This window comes from Apodemus sylvaticus, chromosome 3, assembly GCF_947179515.1.
Source record: "Apodemus sylvaticus chromosome 3, mApoSyl1.1, whole genome shotgun sequence".
Classification (NCBI taxonomy): domain Eukaryota; kingdom Metazoa; phylum Chordata; class Mammalia; order Rodentia; family Muridae; genus Apodemus; species Apodemus sylvaticus.
In genome coordinates, this window is record NC_067474.1 from 55,223,090 (window position 1) to 55,240,629 (window position 17,540).

Genomic DNA, 17,540 nt, shown 5'->3' on the forward strand with positions numbered 1-17,540 from the left:
GCACCGCCCTATACCTCCTCATAAGCCCCTCCTTCAGAAGTCTTTCCACCTCTCCCAGAGCTCCCGCGATCCTTCTCCGGAAGGAGAAGCTGAAAACCCGGAAAAAGGATCGGGAAGCTCGGGCAAGAACTCTGCGCTTGCGCATGGGGGGCAAGCCGGAAATTGAAACCTGAGCGACTACGCTTCCGTTTCTGGTTTTTCTCCAGTGTTTGGGTTTCCTCGCCGCCGGCCAAGATGAACCGATTCTTTGGAAAAGCGAAACCTAAGGCTCCGCCACCTAGCCTGACTGACTGCATTGGGACGGTGGGCATTTGACTTTGTATACCTCTGACACTCCGTCGCGCCCATCCCGAATTCGTACTCCACCCATTCCTGGTTCGGGCCCATTAAACCTCAGTCTTCTTCATCCCCACCCCTTTCATCCCTGTTTTCCAGGTCATCACTGACCACACAGACCAGACACGCTAATCTCATCATTCTCTCACCCTTTCTGCACTTAGCTCCTTCCGATGCCCACTATGCCCCACCCTTCTTTCTCGCTTTGGTTCCCACATTCCTACCTACCTTTCCTATGTCACTATACTTGGTCTAACCTAGCCTTTTAAAAATCTTTTTCATTCTTCTCCCTTTGCCCATGTCAGGGTTAACATATCTGTACCTTAGTTCTTGGTCTGAGTAGCACAGAATTCTGAATCTTGGCCCGTCCTGATCACGGAAATGGTTTTAGATCTCATCTTGATTGGTTCATTCCTCGCTCCTTGATGCTGAGTCCCAAACTGACTAGTCTCCCACTTGGGAATTCTCAGCCAGTCGAGTGATTCCCAAATTGTTTTCCTCAAGAGAGAGCTGCTATATCTATATTCCTTCCTCTCCTCCTGCTCCTTTCCATGTAAACATATTTGATAATTATCACTGCATGTGACATTTTCCTCCAAGGTGGATAGCAGGGCAGAATCCATTGACAAAAAGATTTCCCGGCTGGATGCTGAACTAGTGAAATACAAGGATCAAATCAAGAAGATGAGAGAGGGTCCTGCTAAGGTAAGGTTGGTGACAGCTGTTGTAGGAAGTACTGTGTAGGTGAAGGATGCAAAAAAATACACAGAATCTGGGAGAGAAAATACATGTGAGGACCTATTCTTCAGGGAACAGAGACATAAACAAGAGGGAGGCCAGGTTTTAATGTGGTAGATAGAAGATGCTGTAATGGGAATTGGTGTGCTCTATTGAAAAGGCCTGACTCTGGAGAGGAGAACTTGGTTGTGCACAGAATCCAGGGGTTGTCAGGCTACTCAGGTTGGACTAGATATAGCATGTAAGATCAGTGTTCTGATATTAACACTACTTAATAGACTATGTATATATGGCCATCTTGTTTTTTTCCCAACTTTATAACTTATAGTATGAACCAGGATATCACTCAGCTTTAGTTTTCTCATCTGTTCAATGACGATAACATATACTAATGAGTGAGGATTAATTAACAAGTCACCTACGTGACATTATGTCTACAGTATCGTAGTATTTGATAAGTTTGCATGAGGAACCAACAGAGGAATCAAAGGTTGATGTGGAGGTTCTCAGATTGTGAAAGGGAGAGGCTGGTGGGCTGGTGTAAATGGTTTCGAACATGAGGATATGATGGTGATTTACCATGTATTTAAGTGCAAAGCAACCGGATATACACAGAGTGCTCTGCTGGGGCTGGAAGTGGACATGAAATGCCTAGGAAAAGGGAGAGGACTTGAGGACACAGAGAGTGGGTTGCAAAGGGCGCTAAGATGTACCAGCTGGGCACTGGAATGATCTGTGCTCGAAGCTTGAAGAGGAAGAGTAGAGTGAAGGAGCCTCTGTGTCTGCCGTCTTGGAGAAGACACAAGTAGGTGCAGGTGTGCCAGTGTAGGGGAGACGCCTTTTGCCCTCGTGTTCCCCTTCTTATTAAGTCTGTTTTTCTCCTCAGAACATGGTCAAGCAGAAAGCCCTGAGGGTTTTAAAGCAAAAGCGGATGTAAGTCGTATGCACCATCTCCTTTCTAAGAACAGTTCGAAATCAGAAAGTGGAGAGAGAGGCCTTCCATTCTTCCCGGCTTTCCTATCGCTTTCTAAGTATTCTTGATTTCATTACAAATTTGCAAAAGCTTCAGATGTTTAATGTCACTAACTTGAGTTTGGGTAGCCCTGTGGGATTATTTTGGCTGGCAAGGTCGGTATGGTTTGGTTTTCCTGTTGTGGAGTCAGTAGAGTCAGTATGCGCTTTTTGGTTTTGTTTCTCAAGTTAGGAGTGCTAAGTACTCATTCTCTCTCACCAGAATTAAACGTGAAGGATCACAAAACTAACTTACTTTCTTTCTTTCCTTCTTTCTTTCTTTCTTTCTTTCTTTCTTTCTTTCTTTCTTTCTTTCTTTCTTTCTTTCTTTTTTTCTTTCTTTCTTTTTTTCTTTTTTTTTTCTTTTTTTTGGTTTTTTGGTTTTTTGGATTTGGTTTTTTCAAGACAGAGTTTCTATGTGTAGCCCTGGCTATCCTGGAACTCACTCTGTAGACCAGGCTGGCCTTGAACTCAGAAATCCACCAGCCTCTGCCTCCCAGAGTGCTGGGATTACAGGTGTGTGCCACCACCGCCTGGCTACAACTTATTTTCAATTACTGTGTGCCAGTGTTTGTGTAAAACCCATAATACGTGTGGTGCCCACCCTTGTGGGCTGCTCAGCCTGCGAGACCGTCCATGGAGCTGCACACACTAGGCATAATCAGCATGTAGGAAACCAGGAAAAGTTAAAATGACTTTATAACAATCAGATGCTGTCTTCCATTTTTAAAAATTTATTAAATCACACAGGAAAAAACTAATAATGCCTACAATGACCATCATGAATTACAACTGTTGCCTTCTTGGTGGCAATTGTTTTTAAAGTATTTTGGTTTTCCTATGGAAGGAATACAATTTGCCTTTGATGGCCTGGACCTGTTATCCTAACAAACGGGAGGACCCGGAGCCTATGAGCATTGGCTACATAGAGAAATTAAGGCTAGCCTTGGCTACATAAGACCCTGTCTCAAATAAGTGAATAAACCAAGCTTGGGGGAACACAACCTGTAAAGCTAGCACTTAGTATACGGAGGCAAGAATGTCGGGGTTTCAAAGCTACCCTTGGCTAATAAATTCTAAAGTAACTTGGGCTACATGAATCCCTGCCTCAAAAAAATAAAAATAAAAGGGATATAGATTTATTGCAGAAACTTGGAACATATATCAAACAGAGGTAAAGAAAATTTATCTAGATTCTTAGGAAACTGAAATTATGTGTCTATTATATTAGCTATCTTCCCCCCCCCCCCCCTTCCTTTTTCTGTTTTTAGAGACAAGGTTTGCTATGTATTCCAGCCTGGCCTCCAGCTTCATCCCCCTGGCTCAGCCTCCAAGTTGATAGGATTATAACCTTGTGCTACAGTGCCTAACTTAATGGAATCATTTCCCGATTTCCTGGACCATAAATTGCCTATTTTTCTTCTGCTAAATAGATGGCTGCTTTCATGTTGTATAAAGATGGATCGTGGTGACATAAATTGTTACTATTACATAACTTGATAGAAAACATTATTTTAAACAGTATTTCAAGTATCAGGCATTATATTAAGTCTGATGGATAGCCTAAATCATGAATATAATTTTGAGTCTGAAAAAATGTTTCATATATGAAGAATCTTAAAAAATAGTCTTATCCTTTGCCGCAAGAGTTCCACTTCTGAGAATTCATCTTGGGAAATAACTAGAAAAATATAAATAAGATGAAATATGAGCCAGGCCAGGAGTGGAGACACACCCACATTCCCAGCATTTGGAAGCTGAAGCAGGAGGATCACTATAAGTTTGAAGATGGCCTGGACTACAAGACCTATTCTCAAAAAATAGAAAAAAAGCAGCATATACTATGTTGCTAATATATAGCAATATATTATCCAATATATAATATATTAGATATATTCCAATATAACTCAAATATAATCCAAGGGAAAAAGACTTTGGAGGGATTTTGTAAGAGTGGGTAGTTTTAAAATCATTTTGGTTTTGGTTTGTTTGTTATTTAGTATTAATGCTGTTTTCTCCTAAGGATTTCTACCTGGTTCACATTTCTAATTCTCACTTGACCCCAAAAAGGTACGAGCAGCAGAGAGACAACCTGGCCCAACAGTCCTTTAACATGGAGCAAGCTAATTACACCATCCAGTCACTGAAGGACACCAAGACCACGGTACACCCCAAGCTCCTTTTCCCATTTTAATTTAATTTAATTTAATTTTGTTTCTTTGGTTTTTTGGATTTGGTTTTTTTGAGACAGGGTTTCTCTGTGTAGCCCTGGCTGTCCTGGAACTCACTCTGTAGACCAGGCTGGCCTCGAACTCATAAATCCGCCTGCCTCTGCCTCCCAGAGTGCTGGGATTACACGCGTGCACCACCACCGCCCAGCTCCAATTAAATTTTTGTTGTTGTTGTTGTTGTTTGTTTTTTGAGACAGGGTTCCTCTGTGTAGCCCTGGTTGTCCTGGAATTCACTCTGGGCCAAGCTAGCTTTGAACTCACAGAGATCCTCCTGCCTCTGCCTCCTGAGTGCCGGGATTAAAGGTGTGCGTCATCATCTCCCAGCTTCATTTTCATTTTTAATCTCATATACTTTTCTATGGTTTTTAAAAGATGGTTTAGGAAACATGACATTCTGTGTTTGGGTATTTTGCGTGCATGTGTATGTAGTACCAAGGGAAGTCAGAAGAGGGCATGTGACCCCTGCATCTGGAGTTACAGATGGTTGTGAGCATGTGGAGGTAGGACTCTGCAAGAGCGACAGATGCTCTCAACCACTGAGACATGGCTCCAGCACAAACATGACTTCTCGGGGCAGTGTGTTTTCTGGGCTGGGGTGGAAGAGTGGTTGGATGGTTGCCTAGCAAGTACAAGTATCTGGGTTCGAATCCTTGGTACTTCAAGATTAAACAACTACATTGTGCTTTCTTCTACCCTTTTTTAGGTTGATGCCATGAAATTGGGAGTAAAAGAAATGAAGAAAGCATACAAGCAAGTCAAAATTGACCAGATTGAGGTGAGCCATCGGGCTGCTGGGTTTGGCAAGATGTGTACTTGTTGCAAGGTTGAGAATAAGCATTTGTGGTAAGAAACTCACAGAAAAGGGATGAAATCCTGGTCCTGCTGTGTGCTAGTGTTGTGACTTGAGGAAAGAGCAGGATTTCATCCTTGCTAATGCAAAGACCCAGGTAGCACATGCAGTTATTACGCAGGTAAATTAAGTGAACTAGCTCAGGTATTGTTCCATTACAAAAAGGGAGTGGGGGGATCTCGTGATGTAGCCTAGGCTGGCTTTGAGCCTGTGGTCTCGTGCTTTGAGCACGCACCGTGACTGCTAAGTGAGGGTGTGACTGTAAAGTGGAATTGCACCACAATTTCTGACTGAGATTAGTTCTCTTTTTTTAGCGTTCTAGTAATTTTCTTTATATTTTGGCACTAAATTATTAGCTTCTTGAAGTTAGCATGAATCTAGTCTTATAGAGGTTAGGTTTAGGTTTTGGCCAGGAAGGAAAGGGCCATGAGTCTGGCTGCTGTCAGGTAAACATCCTACACGGCAGGCAAAGATGGCAGGGAGTGAGTCATGGCCTGCTGAAGGGAAAAGCCTTCCTTTCTGCATCTCTCTCTCTCTCTTTCTCTCTCTCTCTCTCTCTCTCTCTCTTTCTCTCTCTCTCTCTCTCTGTTTGTTTTTTGGGGTTTGGTTTGGTTTGGCTTTAGTTTTTCGAGACAAGTTTCTTTAGCCCTGGCTGTCTAGAACTCGCTCTATAGATCAGGCTGGCCTCCACAGATCTCTGTCTGCTTCTGCCTCCTAAGTCCTGGGGTTAAAGGCGTGTGCTATCACCTGTCCCAACCAGAATGTCTTTCTTCTTGAGGGAAGGGATTTGATTTTGTTCATTGAACGCATCTTGACCATACTTAGGGTCCAGAAAGTATTTAATGGTTAAAGGCAATGACATGCTGTTCCAGGGGAGCTGCATTTGTTAACGGGTGTATTTTTCTGGCTTCACAAAGGCTTCCTCTGCTCATCTGTCCTCACATGAATGGAATGAAGGGAATTGCCCCCTTTACACTGCCCTTGACCAGTGCCAGTCATTCAGATCTCTGCTTCCATGGCAATAGGCACTGTTACAGCTTTCAGGAAATTCACTGAGAAAAACAATCTGTGAATGCTCATTTGTTTAATACCATTTACAGTTTACTGTTCACTAAAATATGAAAAGTAATTTTATTTTCTGTATTTAGGTCTCTTTGTAGTGTTTTATTTTTTTCTTTTGACACAAGTTCTTGTTTTTAAGTCCAGGCTAGCCTGCTTCTTACTGTGTGCTAGCCCACCCCAATCTCCTATATTCTGGGATTTTGGTCATGTGCTGTCGTTCTTTTTTTGGGGGGGAGGGTTGTTGTTATTTATTTGTTTCTTTTTTATTTATTTATTTTTTTTAGACAAGGCTTCTCTATGTAGCCCTGGCTGTCCTGGAACTTACTCTGTAGACCAGGCTGACCTCACACTCAGAGATCCTCCTGCCCTTTACCTCCCGAGTACTGGCATTAAAGACATGCGCTACCACTGCCCAGCTTCTCTTGTGGTTTCTATGAGAGCTGTTTAATATGAACGTAAGAAGAAGGTTTGGTTATTCTTGCTTCTTTCCTTTGTTTGTTTGTCCTTTAAGACTTTGTAATTATGAGTGCATGCATATATCTATGAGTGGGTTTATGCATGTGCATGCAGTCTCTTCTGAGGCCGGAAGAAGGGGTTGGGTCCCTCGGCGTGAGAGCTGCGGGTACCTGTGCACTGTGCTTACCTGTGTAGCTCAGGACCTCGGAAGAGCAGCACTGCTCTTCACCACCAACCGACTCATCTGCCCAGCTCCAGCTGTGCTGTGCTGCCTGTGGAGGCAGGGTGTCATTCTGTGCCCAGGCTCTTGTAGAGTTTACTCTCTCCTAGGCTAGCCCTCAGTTGTATCAGTCCTCAGCCCCGGAAGTGCTAGCCTTGCCTTCAGCTTCATTCTGGCTTTTGGCTTTGAATGCCTCCCAGTCTCCTTTCCATTCTCCTTGTCTGCCGCTAATAGATTTGCCAGCATGACAGACTTCATATATGTATCTTTTGGCTGTGCTATATACACTTTGAAATCTCCTTAGTTTTATTTTTCTAATATAAATTAAAATATTTTTATTGCTTTATAGCTCTAACTTTTGAATAATTTTTTGTTTGCATATTTAACTGTTTTTATCCTTCTATATTACAAAAACAAAAACAACAACAAAAAAAACCCCGACTTTAGGCCAGAGTGATGGGGCACACCTTTTGTCCCAGCACTCTGGGGACAGAGGCAGGAGGGTCTCTGTGAGTTTGACATCAGCCTGGCCTACAGAGTGAGTTCCAAGACAGCCAGGGCTACCCAGAGACCTTGTCTCAAAAAAGATCATTTTTATTTTATTTTTAAGTATATGTATAGCTGTGTATTTGCTTTTGTGTGAATACAGTGTTCATTGCAGCCAGAAGAGAACGGACCCCAGGAGCTGGGGGGAGAGGCAGTTGTGAGCTGCCCGTTGTGGCTGCTAAAAGCCAAACGCAGGTCTGCAGCAAGAACAATCCACAATTTTAGCCAATGAGACCCTTACCCACCCCAACTCCCTGTTTAACTTTTTTTTATTGTTTTATTTCACAGAACATTAGGCCAACTATGAGCTTTAGATGAGCACTTCTGTTTGTGTTGCTCTTCTTTATCTAGTATTGATTTCAAAGGTATATTAACCTGATACTTTGCATGATAACTTTCTTTTTCTCTTGCTGTGTCTATTCTAGACTATGTAACTAGAAACTGTGTTCATAGGCTGCACTATGGTTGCAGGCCTATAATCTCAAGACTAGGAAGTCAGAGGCAGAAGAATCGTAAGTTCAAGGCCGGGGGCTGGAGAGATGGCACTGACTGCTCTTCCAGAGGTCTTGAGTTCAATTCCCAGCAACCACATGGTGGCTCACAACCATCTGTAATGGGATCTGATGCCCTCTTCTGGTGTGTCTAAAGACAGCTACAGTATGCCCATATGAAATAAAATAAAACTTTTTTTTTTTTTCAAGACAGGGTTTCTCTGTGTAGCCTTGGCTGTCCTGGAACTCACTCTGTGGACCAGGCTGGCCTGCGCCTCAGAAATCCACCTGCCTCTGCCTCCCAGGGGCTGGGATTAAAGGATTGTGCCACCACTGCCTGGCTAAAATAAATCTTAAAAAAAAAAAAATAAGTTCAAGGCCAGTATAGGCCACAAAGCAAGACCCTGTCTGGAAAAAAAAAAGATAGCCAGGACAGGTCTATACAGAGAAGCCCTGTCTGGAGAAAAACAAAACAAACAAACAAACAAAAAGATACAGAAAAATATTACTCATCTAACGATTTGAGAAGCTCCTTCCCAGTTTTCTGGAGACAGGGTCTTACCCATAGGTGTGACTGGTCTAGAACTCATGACAGTCCTCCTGCTCTAGCCTCAAAGTGTTGGGAATCCCATGCCTAGCTAGGGATACTTGTTGATGTGTAATTCCTTAGACCTGCTTTGAATCATTCCTCTGTTACTGTTTGCTCCTCTTAGTAATTGCTCTGCCTGTCCTCTGTGGGAGGGTGCCTCGTGTGACCCTGGCCTCCATGTCCTGTGGCTCTTAGAGGTGCAGACAAGCATTCTACTGTGTATTCTCTCCACCGTCATGTGGAAAACCAAACTGGCCACCAGGAAGGGATTGGACTTTGCTGCTCTGGACATTGTGCCTGGGGTCTCTGCAGACACGGCGGCCAGCAGGGTGTTGTCCCAGGGGAGGCAGAAGGGAACTTGGTTCCACACGGCTCAGTAGTGGTGTTGGTTCAAGCTTCAAGATTTTGACACCAGATGCTTTATTTTAGGCATACTTAGCAGAGCACAGTTTGGAAAAAAGATTGCTGGTGATAATTAGTTCAGTCTCGTGCACAGCAAACTTAAGGCATGATTACAGTGACTTTCTTATAAAATGCAAATGACATCTTCCATAAAGATATGTTTTATAAATTAAGCAAGCAGGCTCAACATAAAATGCTCATGATAAGGGTTTGTGGGAGGCTTGTATCGTAGTGGCCATACAGGTAGTGCAGAGGTCACCAGGTTAACTACCTGTGCTCCCATGTTTGTGGGCAGACAACAGGTTATACATCTCTCCCTTTGAAGAGGCAGCCCTTCCCGTTTAACGTTCTTGGTTTCCCTGGTGCTCATCTGAGAATACACGTGCCTACGTGCTTCTCCAGGGAGCCGAGTGCAGAGTGTGGCCTGCTTTGTTTTCAGCAGTGGCCTCCAGTGGACTCCTACTCTGTATATGAAGAGCACACTGATGTTTGGCCGGCTTTTTTGGTGGTGGCAGCATTGAAAATTGAACATAGGGTCTTGTATATGCTAGGCAAATGCAATGCCTCCCCCCTCCCCCTATATATCGGTTCACTTTCTAAAATTTAGACACGGCATTACTAAGATGCTCAGGCTGGCTTTAAGCTAAGCAATGTTTTTTATATATTAGTGTAATAAATCTTATAGCAGCCATATGCAGTCTTAATGATCTCATTAAGAAAATGAGTCTTAATGATCTCAATAAGAAAAGATTTACTTATTTTTATTTAATGCATATGAGTGTTCTATCTGCATTATGTATGTGCCCTGGATGCACGCCTGGCCAGCTCAGGCGTCAGACTTCCCTGGAAATGGAGTTAGAGATAGTTGTGAGCTACCTGTGGGCTCTGGAAGACTCAGGTCTCTGTGAGAGCAGTAAGTGTTCTCCACAGCTGTTGCCTCCCACCATAGGTGCTAGGAACCAACTCAGGTCCTTGGACGAACAGTCTGTGCTCTTAACTGTGACCCATCTCTCCTGTCTAATATCCCATTTCTTTAAATAAGGATAGAGGGTATCCTCTGAGGGTATGTGCTCAGGGGTATGCTGAGGGTAGAACTGAGGGTAGAACTCAGCGGAAGAATACGTGCTGACCATAATCAGGACTCTTGAGTTCATCCTAGTACCTCCAAATGGGGTGGGCTTAGTTTCAGGGTTTTTGGTTTTAGATTAAATTTTTTTATCTTATGTGTATTAGTGTTTGCTTATAAGTATGTCTGAGCACCATCTACCCCACGGGGGCCAGAAGAGGACATGAGGGTCCCTTGGGACTGGAGTTACAATTCAGCGCTGGGAATGATCAAACTCAGGTCATCTGGAAGAGCAACCATTGGTGCTGGAAATTGATTGGCCATCTCTGCAGCCCCGGAAAGGCTTAGGCAATGCTTCTCACTAAGCAGTACACGATTTGTGCCGGGACTGTAGCTCAGGGAGTCCTGGCTGAGCACACAGAAGGCCCCCTTTCAATCTCCAGCACCACACCAGGAAAAAAAAAAATGGAAGCCAGAAGTTGGGCCTGGTGGCATACACCTGCAATCCCAGGATTTGGGAGGTGGAAGCAAGAGAATAGGAATCTAGGGTCCCCTTGAACTACGGAGTGCATTTGGGCCCCTCAGGAGCATCTTCTCAGTTAACTGAAGCTGGTTTCTAGCTGCTGTCACGTGCAGATGTGAACTGACAGTAATTGAGAGCTCGTTATATAATTGGCATTTTTTAAATTTCTATTTTGGGCCAGCGAGATGGCTCAGCAGGTAAGTGCGCGTGTCTCCCAGTCTGGACCTGAGTTCAGCCTGTGCTGTGCACATAGTGAAGGGGGAGAACCAGCTCCCACACGTTGTCCTGGATGTCTGCTCATGCGCTAATGGCACATGCTCCCATATGCTACACGCACATACAAAAACACATGTGTATAAATAAACGAATGAATGAATGAATGAATAAGTAAATAAATAAATGTAATTTTTAAATTAATTTTCCCATTCCTAAGATTCAGAAGAAAATGTAGAGGCCAAGAGTTAGTTGAGGAAAGTAATAAGAAAATAAAAAATAGTTGGAAACCTCGTTATAGAAGGCTCATTTTGGGTACCCTTAGCTGCTTCAGGGATCTATTGTTCGCTTCTCAATAGAATTGCTTTTTTTTTTTTTTAAGACCTATTTATTTATTATATGTGAGTGCACTGTAGCTGTCTTCAGACATTCCAGAAGAGGGCATCAGATCCCATTACAAATGGTTGTGAGCCACCATGTGGTTGCTGGGATTTGAACTCAGGACCTTCAGAAAAGCAGTCAGTGCTCTTAACCGCTGAGCCATCTCTCCAGCCCTAGACTTGCTTTCTTATACTTCTAATGATGATGATGACAATGATGGAGCTGGTGAGTTGGATCATCAGTTGAGCACTTACAGAGGACCAGAGTTTGGGTCCCACAACTGCCTATAACTCCAGCTCCAAGGGACCTTGGCCTTGTCTGGCCTCCTTGGGCACCTGCATTTACATATATATAGACACAGGAATAAAAATAAGGTTAAGAGTCTGGGGAGGGGGCAACAGGTGTCTTGCCATTGTCTGACTGAAAAGGCTGAAGAAAGCCTCTTACAGCCCAAGAAGCAGGCTGAGGAAATGGACGAGGAAGATAAGGCTTGTAGGCAGAAACAGAAAGGGGTAGAAGAAACTCGGGAGGTAGAAGCCAAGGCTGAGGGGGCCACAGAAATTGAACCTTCAGGTACAAAAAGGTTCCTTGTACCTGAAATGACAGAGACCTGTTCCATTCCTGTTTAAACCTCTGAATTCCCTTCTGTGATGTCTTTGCCACCTCTAGCTAGAGTGAAGTGTCAGAGCCTGCCATGTGTTATAAGAGACTTCCTTACAGGAAGTCTCCAGAGGCCCACTGTCTCCAGTTCCTTCAGCCTGCTGGAATGAAAGAAGAGAACTCTGTCTTATGTCTGTCTATAGGATTTACAAGACCAGCTGGAGGATATGATGGAAGATGCTAACGAGATCCAGGAAGCACTGGGCCGCAGCTACGGCACCCCAGAGTTAGATGAGGACGACCTGGAAGCGGGTGAGTGGGTGCTATGAGCGTGTGCTCGCTTCAGAGTTTGAAAGGAGCAGCTACCTGGGACCTTTCCTCAAAAGCTGCTTAAAATTCCTTCCAGAGCCAGGCAGCGGTGGCACACCTTTAGTCCCAGCACTCAGGAGGCAGAGGCGGGCAGATCTCTGTGAGTTGTTTGGTTTACAGAGCAAGTTCTAGAATAGCCAGGGCTACATAGAGACCTGTCTCAACAAACAAACAAAATTCCTACCAGGATGCCAGGCATGGTGGTATATGCCTTTAATCCCAACTTCCCAGAGGCAGAGACAAGCCGATCTCTGGCATGGTCTGCATAGAGAGTTCCAGAACAGCCAGAGACAGAAGTGAGATCATCGGACTTGAGCATGGGTGCCCTTAGCTGGTAAGCTGGTAGACCTGCCTGACTCCTACATTTATAAAACCCCCACTAGCAGTGAGAGAAATATAAACTTCCTGATTGGAGTCTTCATTGTAAGCTCACTCATGATTGGGAAGAAGTATGAGATGCCATTGAAAGCACAGAGTGGGGACGCTAACATAGTGCTAGGGAACAAGCACGAGACCCGAGCAGTGAGTAGGGTGGCCATGAGAAGTGGACAGGGCCATCGAGTAGGCGTAGGGAGAAGAGTAAAGGCCGTGACAGGCGGTGCTGGCCTAGACTAGGCGATGTTAGGAGACACGGAGAGATGGACCGCGACAGGGAGGTGTGACGATGCTTGTCGGTCTAGCATGGCTGAGCGAGCCCATTCTGGATTTCCTGTGGCTCCGTCCTGCTCTGCCTCTCCCCTCCTTCCCGCCTTGTTCTTCCTGTGCTCCATTTTTACCTAGACCATTTTTCCCATTACTTCAATTTTTTTTTAAATTTCTGGCTTGAGTTTTCCTCAGTGACCCCCTACCTGGCCTGGCCACTCCTCGTGCCTGTTGGTTTGACTTCGTTATCCCCGCAGCCTGACTTCGTCCTAAGGCGCTGCCATGCTGTTCAGTCCTCCCGGGCTCTTTGCGAGTTTCCTTTAACATTCATGTTACAGTTGTATCTGCATTAGCCAGTTCTCAAGCAGAATTTTGTTGTCAAGTCTGGGACCCTGTAAACCCGTGGAGAGCTGATTGACTTTTTATCTGTGTGTGTGTGGGGGGGGGGGGCAGTTATTGTTTTTTTGTTTTCATAAATGTTATACACTAGTTCCCTTGAAATTTTCTTATAATGATCACCTTTCATTTTGTACCTGTAAATAAATCGCTTTCCCAAGGCGGGTGGTCTTCTGAGTTCTAGGCCAGGCAATATAACATAGCGAGCCCCTCCCAGAGTCAGATGAAAATGATTTACAAGTGATCCCTTTCCCTTTGCATTCTGTTTGCTCACTACAAATCGGCTTTTTGACATGAGGAGCCAGTGTTTCTTCCCATTTTTCTATAATGTCCCTATTTAATTTCAGAGTTGGATGCTCTGGGCGACGAGCTTCTGGCTGATGAAGATAGCTCCTACTTGGACGAAGCAGCTTCCGCACCTGCAATTCCAGAAGGCGTTCCCAGTGACACAAAAAACAAGGTACGTCTGTCCTTATGGCTGTAGGTTAGACAGTCCAAGAGAAAATTAACTAATGCATCCATGGAGAGGAGTTTTCTTACAGATTTATTTATTTCCTGTGTATGAGCTTTGCCTGCATGTATTCCCATGCATAATGTTAAAGGTTTTATGTCCACCAATTTGGAAATCTAAAATATAGTCTTTGTTTTGTTTGTTCAATTAATTTAGACAGAGGGTCTCTGTTGTCCTTTACTCCTGAACTCAAGCAATCTTTTGGCCATAATCTCTCAAGTAGCTGAGTCTGTGGGCAGCCCACTTCTCTGCTTGGCTTTTGAGTGGTTATATTAAAGAGGCCCCACTCCGAGCTGGCAAGTTGGCAGACGACCCAAGTTCAATTCCTTGCACCCACGTGTCAGCCCACAACTGTCTGTAACTCCAGGTCCAGGGAGACCTAACGCCCTCTTCTGACCTCCACAGACATCAGGTGTACACATGGTGCACAGACAAGCACATAAATATTGAGAGACGGGAAAGGAGGAAGAGCATCCCACCCTGGACACATTAGTCAATTATTTATTGGATTGTTTAAACTATGAAGTATAAAATTTAAGTATAGAGCTGGAGAGATGGCCCAGCAGTTAAGAGCACTGACTGCTCTTCCAGAGGTCCTGAGTTCAGTTCCCAGCAACCACATGGTGGCTCACAAACATCAGTAATGGGATCTGATGTCCTCTTCAGGGGTGTCTGAAGACAATTACAGTATACTCATAAATAAAAAGTAAAAAAAAATTAAGTATAAAACTTAGTAAGTCAGGCTGGAGACCTATCTCAGTTTACAGAGGGCTCGCCCAGCATGAACAGAGCTCCGGGTCAGATCCCAGCCTCACTGACCAGGTGTGTCCACCACACACCTAGAATCCCGGTACTGCGGAGATAGAGGCAGTAGGATTAGAAATTCAAGACTATCCTTGGTTACAAAGAGACTTGGCAGCTAACCTTAGATACATGAAGACCCTGTTTGGGGGTGGGAGAGAAATCTTTTTTTTTTTTTTTTTTTTTTGATTTGTTTTTATCGAGACAGGGTTTCTCTGTATAGCCCTGGCTATCCTGGAACTCACTCTGAGACCAGGCTGGCCTCAAACTCAGAAATCCGCCTGCCTCTGCCTCCCAGAGTGCTAGGATTACAGGCGTGCGCCACCACGACCGGCTGGGAGAGAAATCTTAATGCTAGAAAGATCCTAGTTCAGCAAAGGAAGATAATTTGCATTTCTGACACTGACACATCTCTTAGCTCTTTTGGGCTTTTCAATTCCTAGCATATGTGAAGTATTTCCTGTGATTATTGTTTAGAGCAATTTAGGTGTTGTATGTAAAGGACTTAAAACCTTGTCTTATACTGTATAATTGTCATCATAAACAGAGTGTGCTACAGCTTATAAAATCTCTCTCTTAGTTGCTCATGTAATGTGTTATTTGCCATTGAATATTTATAGCCCTTGTTTTGTGTGCTCTCCCTTTAAGCACACTGAGTACTCACAGTACAGTAGACAGAATGTTTGAGCGGGGGTCCAGGCCTAAGTCTGCCTTTATTCACTCTATAATTCTGAGTGAATTAGAAATTTGTGTCTTCTCTCTTGTCTTAGGGTTACCATTGCTAGAATAAAACACCATGACCAAAAGCAAAGTGTAGAGGAAAGGACTATTTGACTTATACTTCCACACTGTACTTTCTCTCTGAAGGAATTCAGGCCAAGGACTCTAACAGGGAGGAACCTGGAGACAAGAGCTGACACACAGGCTGTGGAGGAAGGCTGCATATCAGCTCCTCTCCGTGGTTTGCTCAGTGTGCGTTGTGACAGCACCCAGGACCATGTGCCCAGGGATGGCCCTTTGTGGGCGGGGCCATTCCCCATTGATCTTTATGAAATGCCCAATAGGCTTGCCTATAGCCCCTCTTACAGGGGTGCTTTCTCATTTGAGGTTCTCTCCCTTTGGAGACCCTGGCTTATATCAAGGTGGCAAACTAGCCAGCACAGCTCTGTGTATTTCTTTCCCTTGCTGTCCCAAATGTGAGAAACAACAGGTAGGGGTTGGATAGTTTCTTAGGTCTTAATAGATGGTCTCTGAATTGCTTCTTATATTACCGCCTCCTCCCTTGAGCTCAGAGTAGGTGGTCTCAACTCTGTCTTCTACCTACTCCACTCCATCACCTCTCTGACTTCTTAAAAGTCCCAGGTGCACAAGTTGCTTTAAATAATTATATAATCACCTACTATTTAGTAATTATGCTGAAGCTATTTTTGTGAACAAAGTGTGAGTCGCCTTTTCAGTTTCCTAGTAACAAGTCCCTGAAGCATCTGTGTTTTGTTAGCACAGGGTCCCACACATACTAGGCACGTGTTCTGCTACTGTATCTTCAGCTCTTCCCGTCTTTAGGGCACAGATCGGTGTGAAGATGGGACTTTTAACAATATTGCCTAATTAGTGGCAAAACATAGTGTGGGAGGTGACTTGTCCACCTGAGACAGTCCCCTTCAAGACTTTGCCAGTCTGTAGAAGATGAAAGTGAGAGCAAGCATTTAGGGGCAAGGACTCCTTCGCCTCTCCCCGTGGCTGCCCAGCGGCCTCTCCTCTCCTCTTTCTGGGTTTATTTCTGTGTGTTTCCTGCTCTTTCTTTTCCACCCTGCAGAAGACCTCCAGCGTTAATCCTTCCCAGTTCTGACTGACTAAGCAAGCCCCCTCTGCCCTTTTAGAGAAGGCTTATTGTCAGCTTCTGAGTAGGAATTTGGTTTTCATTATTAAACACTTGGGTGAGACTTTTGCCCACTAACTGTGACCATGTTACTATGACCACGTCAAAGAGCAGCCCTGACCCTTAATTTCTTCTCACAGGACGGCGTGCTGGTGGATGAATTTGGACTGCCTCAGATTCCTGCTTCCTAGACTTGCAACATTCCAGCACGTGATGTAACAAAACAAAAAGAGTATTCTGGGACTAGGAAATAGTTCCTGATTTGCCAAACAGATTTAGGTTTCTTTCCTTTCTTTGAAGGAAAAGCTAATTACACTGCTCCTATAATTTTTTTTTTTCCGTTAAGGAATTCATTGGTTGGGGGAAGCTGTCTTTACTAAAATTTGATTTTTTTTTTTCTCTTAGGAAAGACTAACTGAAAAGTACCTTTGACTTTGTATGACTTGTTTTCATTCATTAACAATAATCTGAAATTAAACCAAGGAGATGAGACTCTAAATTCTATGGTAGTGTAAGTACAGTCTCAGTGTGATGATACATTGATAAGGTAAAAACTATTGATGAGATTGAGACTGTTGATAGTATGCCTCAAACCATTGTCTATTGTGGTATTGTAGATGGTTTAAGTGATGGCCTCTTTTGATAGGTTTTGTTGTGTCATGTGAGCAAGTCATTACGCTATCTAATGTTGGAATGAACTATCACTGCTGTATCATGAGTTACTATTTTGGTTCCATGGTTCCCTCAGTATACTAGCCTGACTTGTAATGAATAATGAATATTTCTTGATATTTAATGTATAGGACATTTATTTATACTCAATAAATATTTTTCAAAAGGATATAATTGTAGTCTCACGTTAACCTAAAGCCTCCACAACAGAACCAAGTGTTGAGATAGAAAGGGAAGAACAGAAAGCAGTCTCAGCTTGGGTTTTGGACGTGTCTTTTTTTTTTTTGGGATTTGGTTTTTTTTCAAGACAGGGTTTCTCTGTATAGCCCTGGCTGTCCTGGAACTCACTCTGTAGACCAGGCTGGCCTCGAACTCAGTTTTAAGTTTCCTGTGTTTGGCTGTTTTGCCTGTGTGTATGTCTGTGAACAATGTGTGTGCATTGCTTCACAGACTTGATGGTTGTGAGCTGCTGTGTGGGTGCTGGGGATTGAGCCCAGGTCCTCTGCAAGAGATCTTAACACTGAGCTACTACTTATCAGGGTCTTGACCTCTGGA

General features: G+C 43.9%; 1 protein-coding gene across 1 annotated transcript; it reads left to right on the plus strand.

The window, feature by feature from the left end:
- The first annotated feature begins 9 nt into the window (after positions 1 to 9).
- Positions 10 to 16,711, plus strand: Chmp5 (charged multivesicular body protein 5). The gene is made up of 8 exons (XM_052176258.1): positions 10 to 303; positions 937 to 1,041; positions 1,961 to 2,007; positions 4,156 to 4,249; positions 5,020 to 5,091; positions 11,919 to 12,027; positions 13,470 to 13,582; positions 16,454 to 16,711. The coding sequence occupies exons 1-8, from the start codon at positions 235 to 237 to the stop codon at positions 16,502 to 16,504; spliced, it is 660 nt and encodes a 219-aa protein (XP_052032218.1). The 5' UTR covers positions 10 to 234; the 3' UTR covers positions 16,505 to 16,711.
- Positions 16,712 to 17,540: the final 829 nt, after the last annotated feature.

Bases quoted from the DNA above. Each gene is read 5' to 3' on its own strand.
- Chmp5 (XM_052176258.1), top strand. From the start codon at position 235: ATGAACCGATTCTTTGGAAAAGCGAAACCTAAGGCTCCGCCACCTAGC. The intron at 304-936 runs GTGGGCATTTGA...TTTTCCTCCAAG, and splicing joins TGACTGACTGCATTGGGACG to GTGGATAGCAGGGCAGAATC. The intron at 1,042-1,960 runs GTAAGGTTGGTG...TTTTCTCCTCAG, and splicing joins TGAGAGAGGGTCCTGCTAAG to AACATGGTCAAGCAGAAAGC.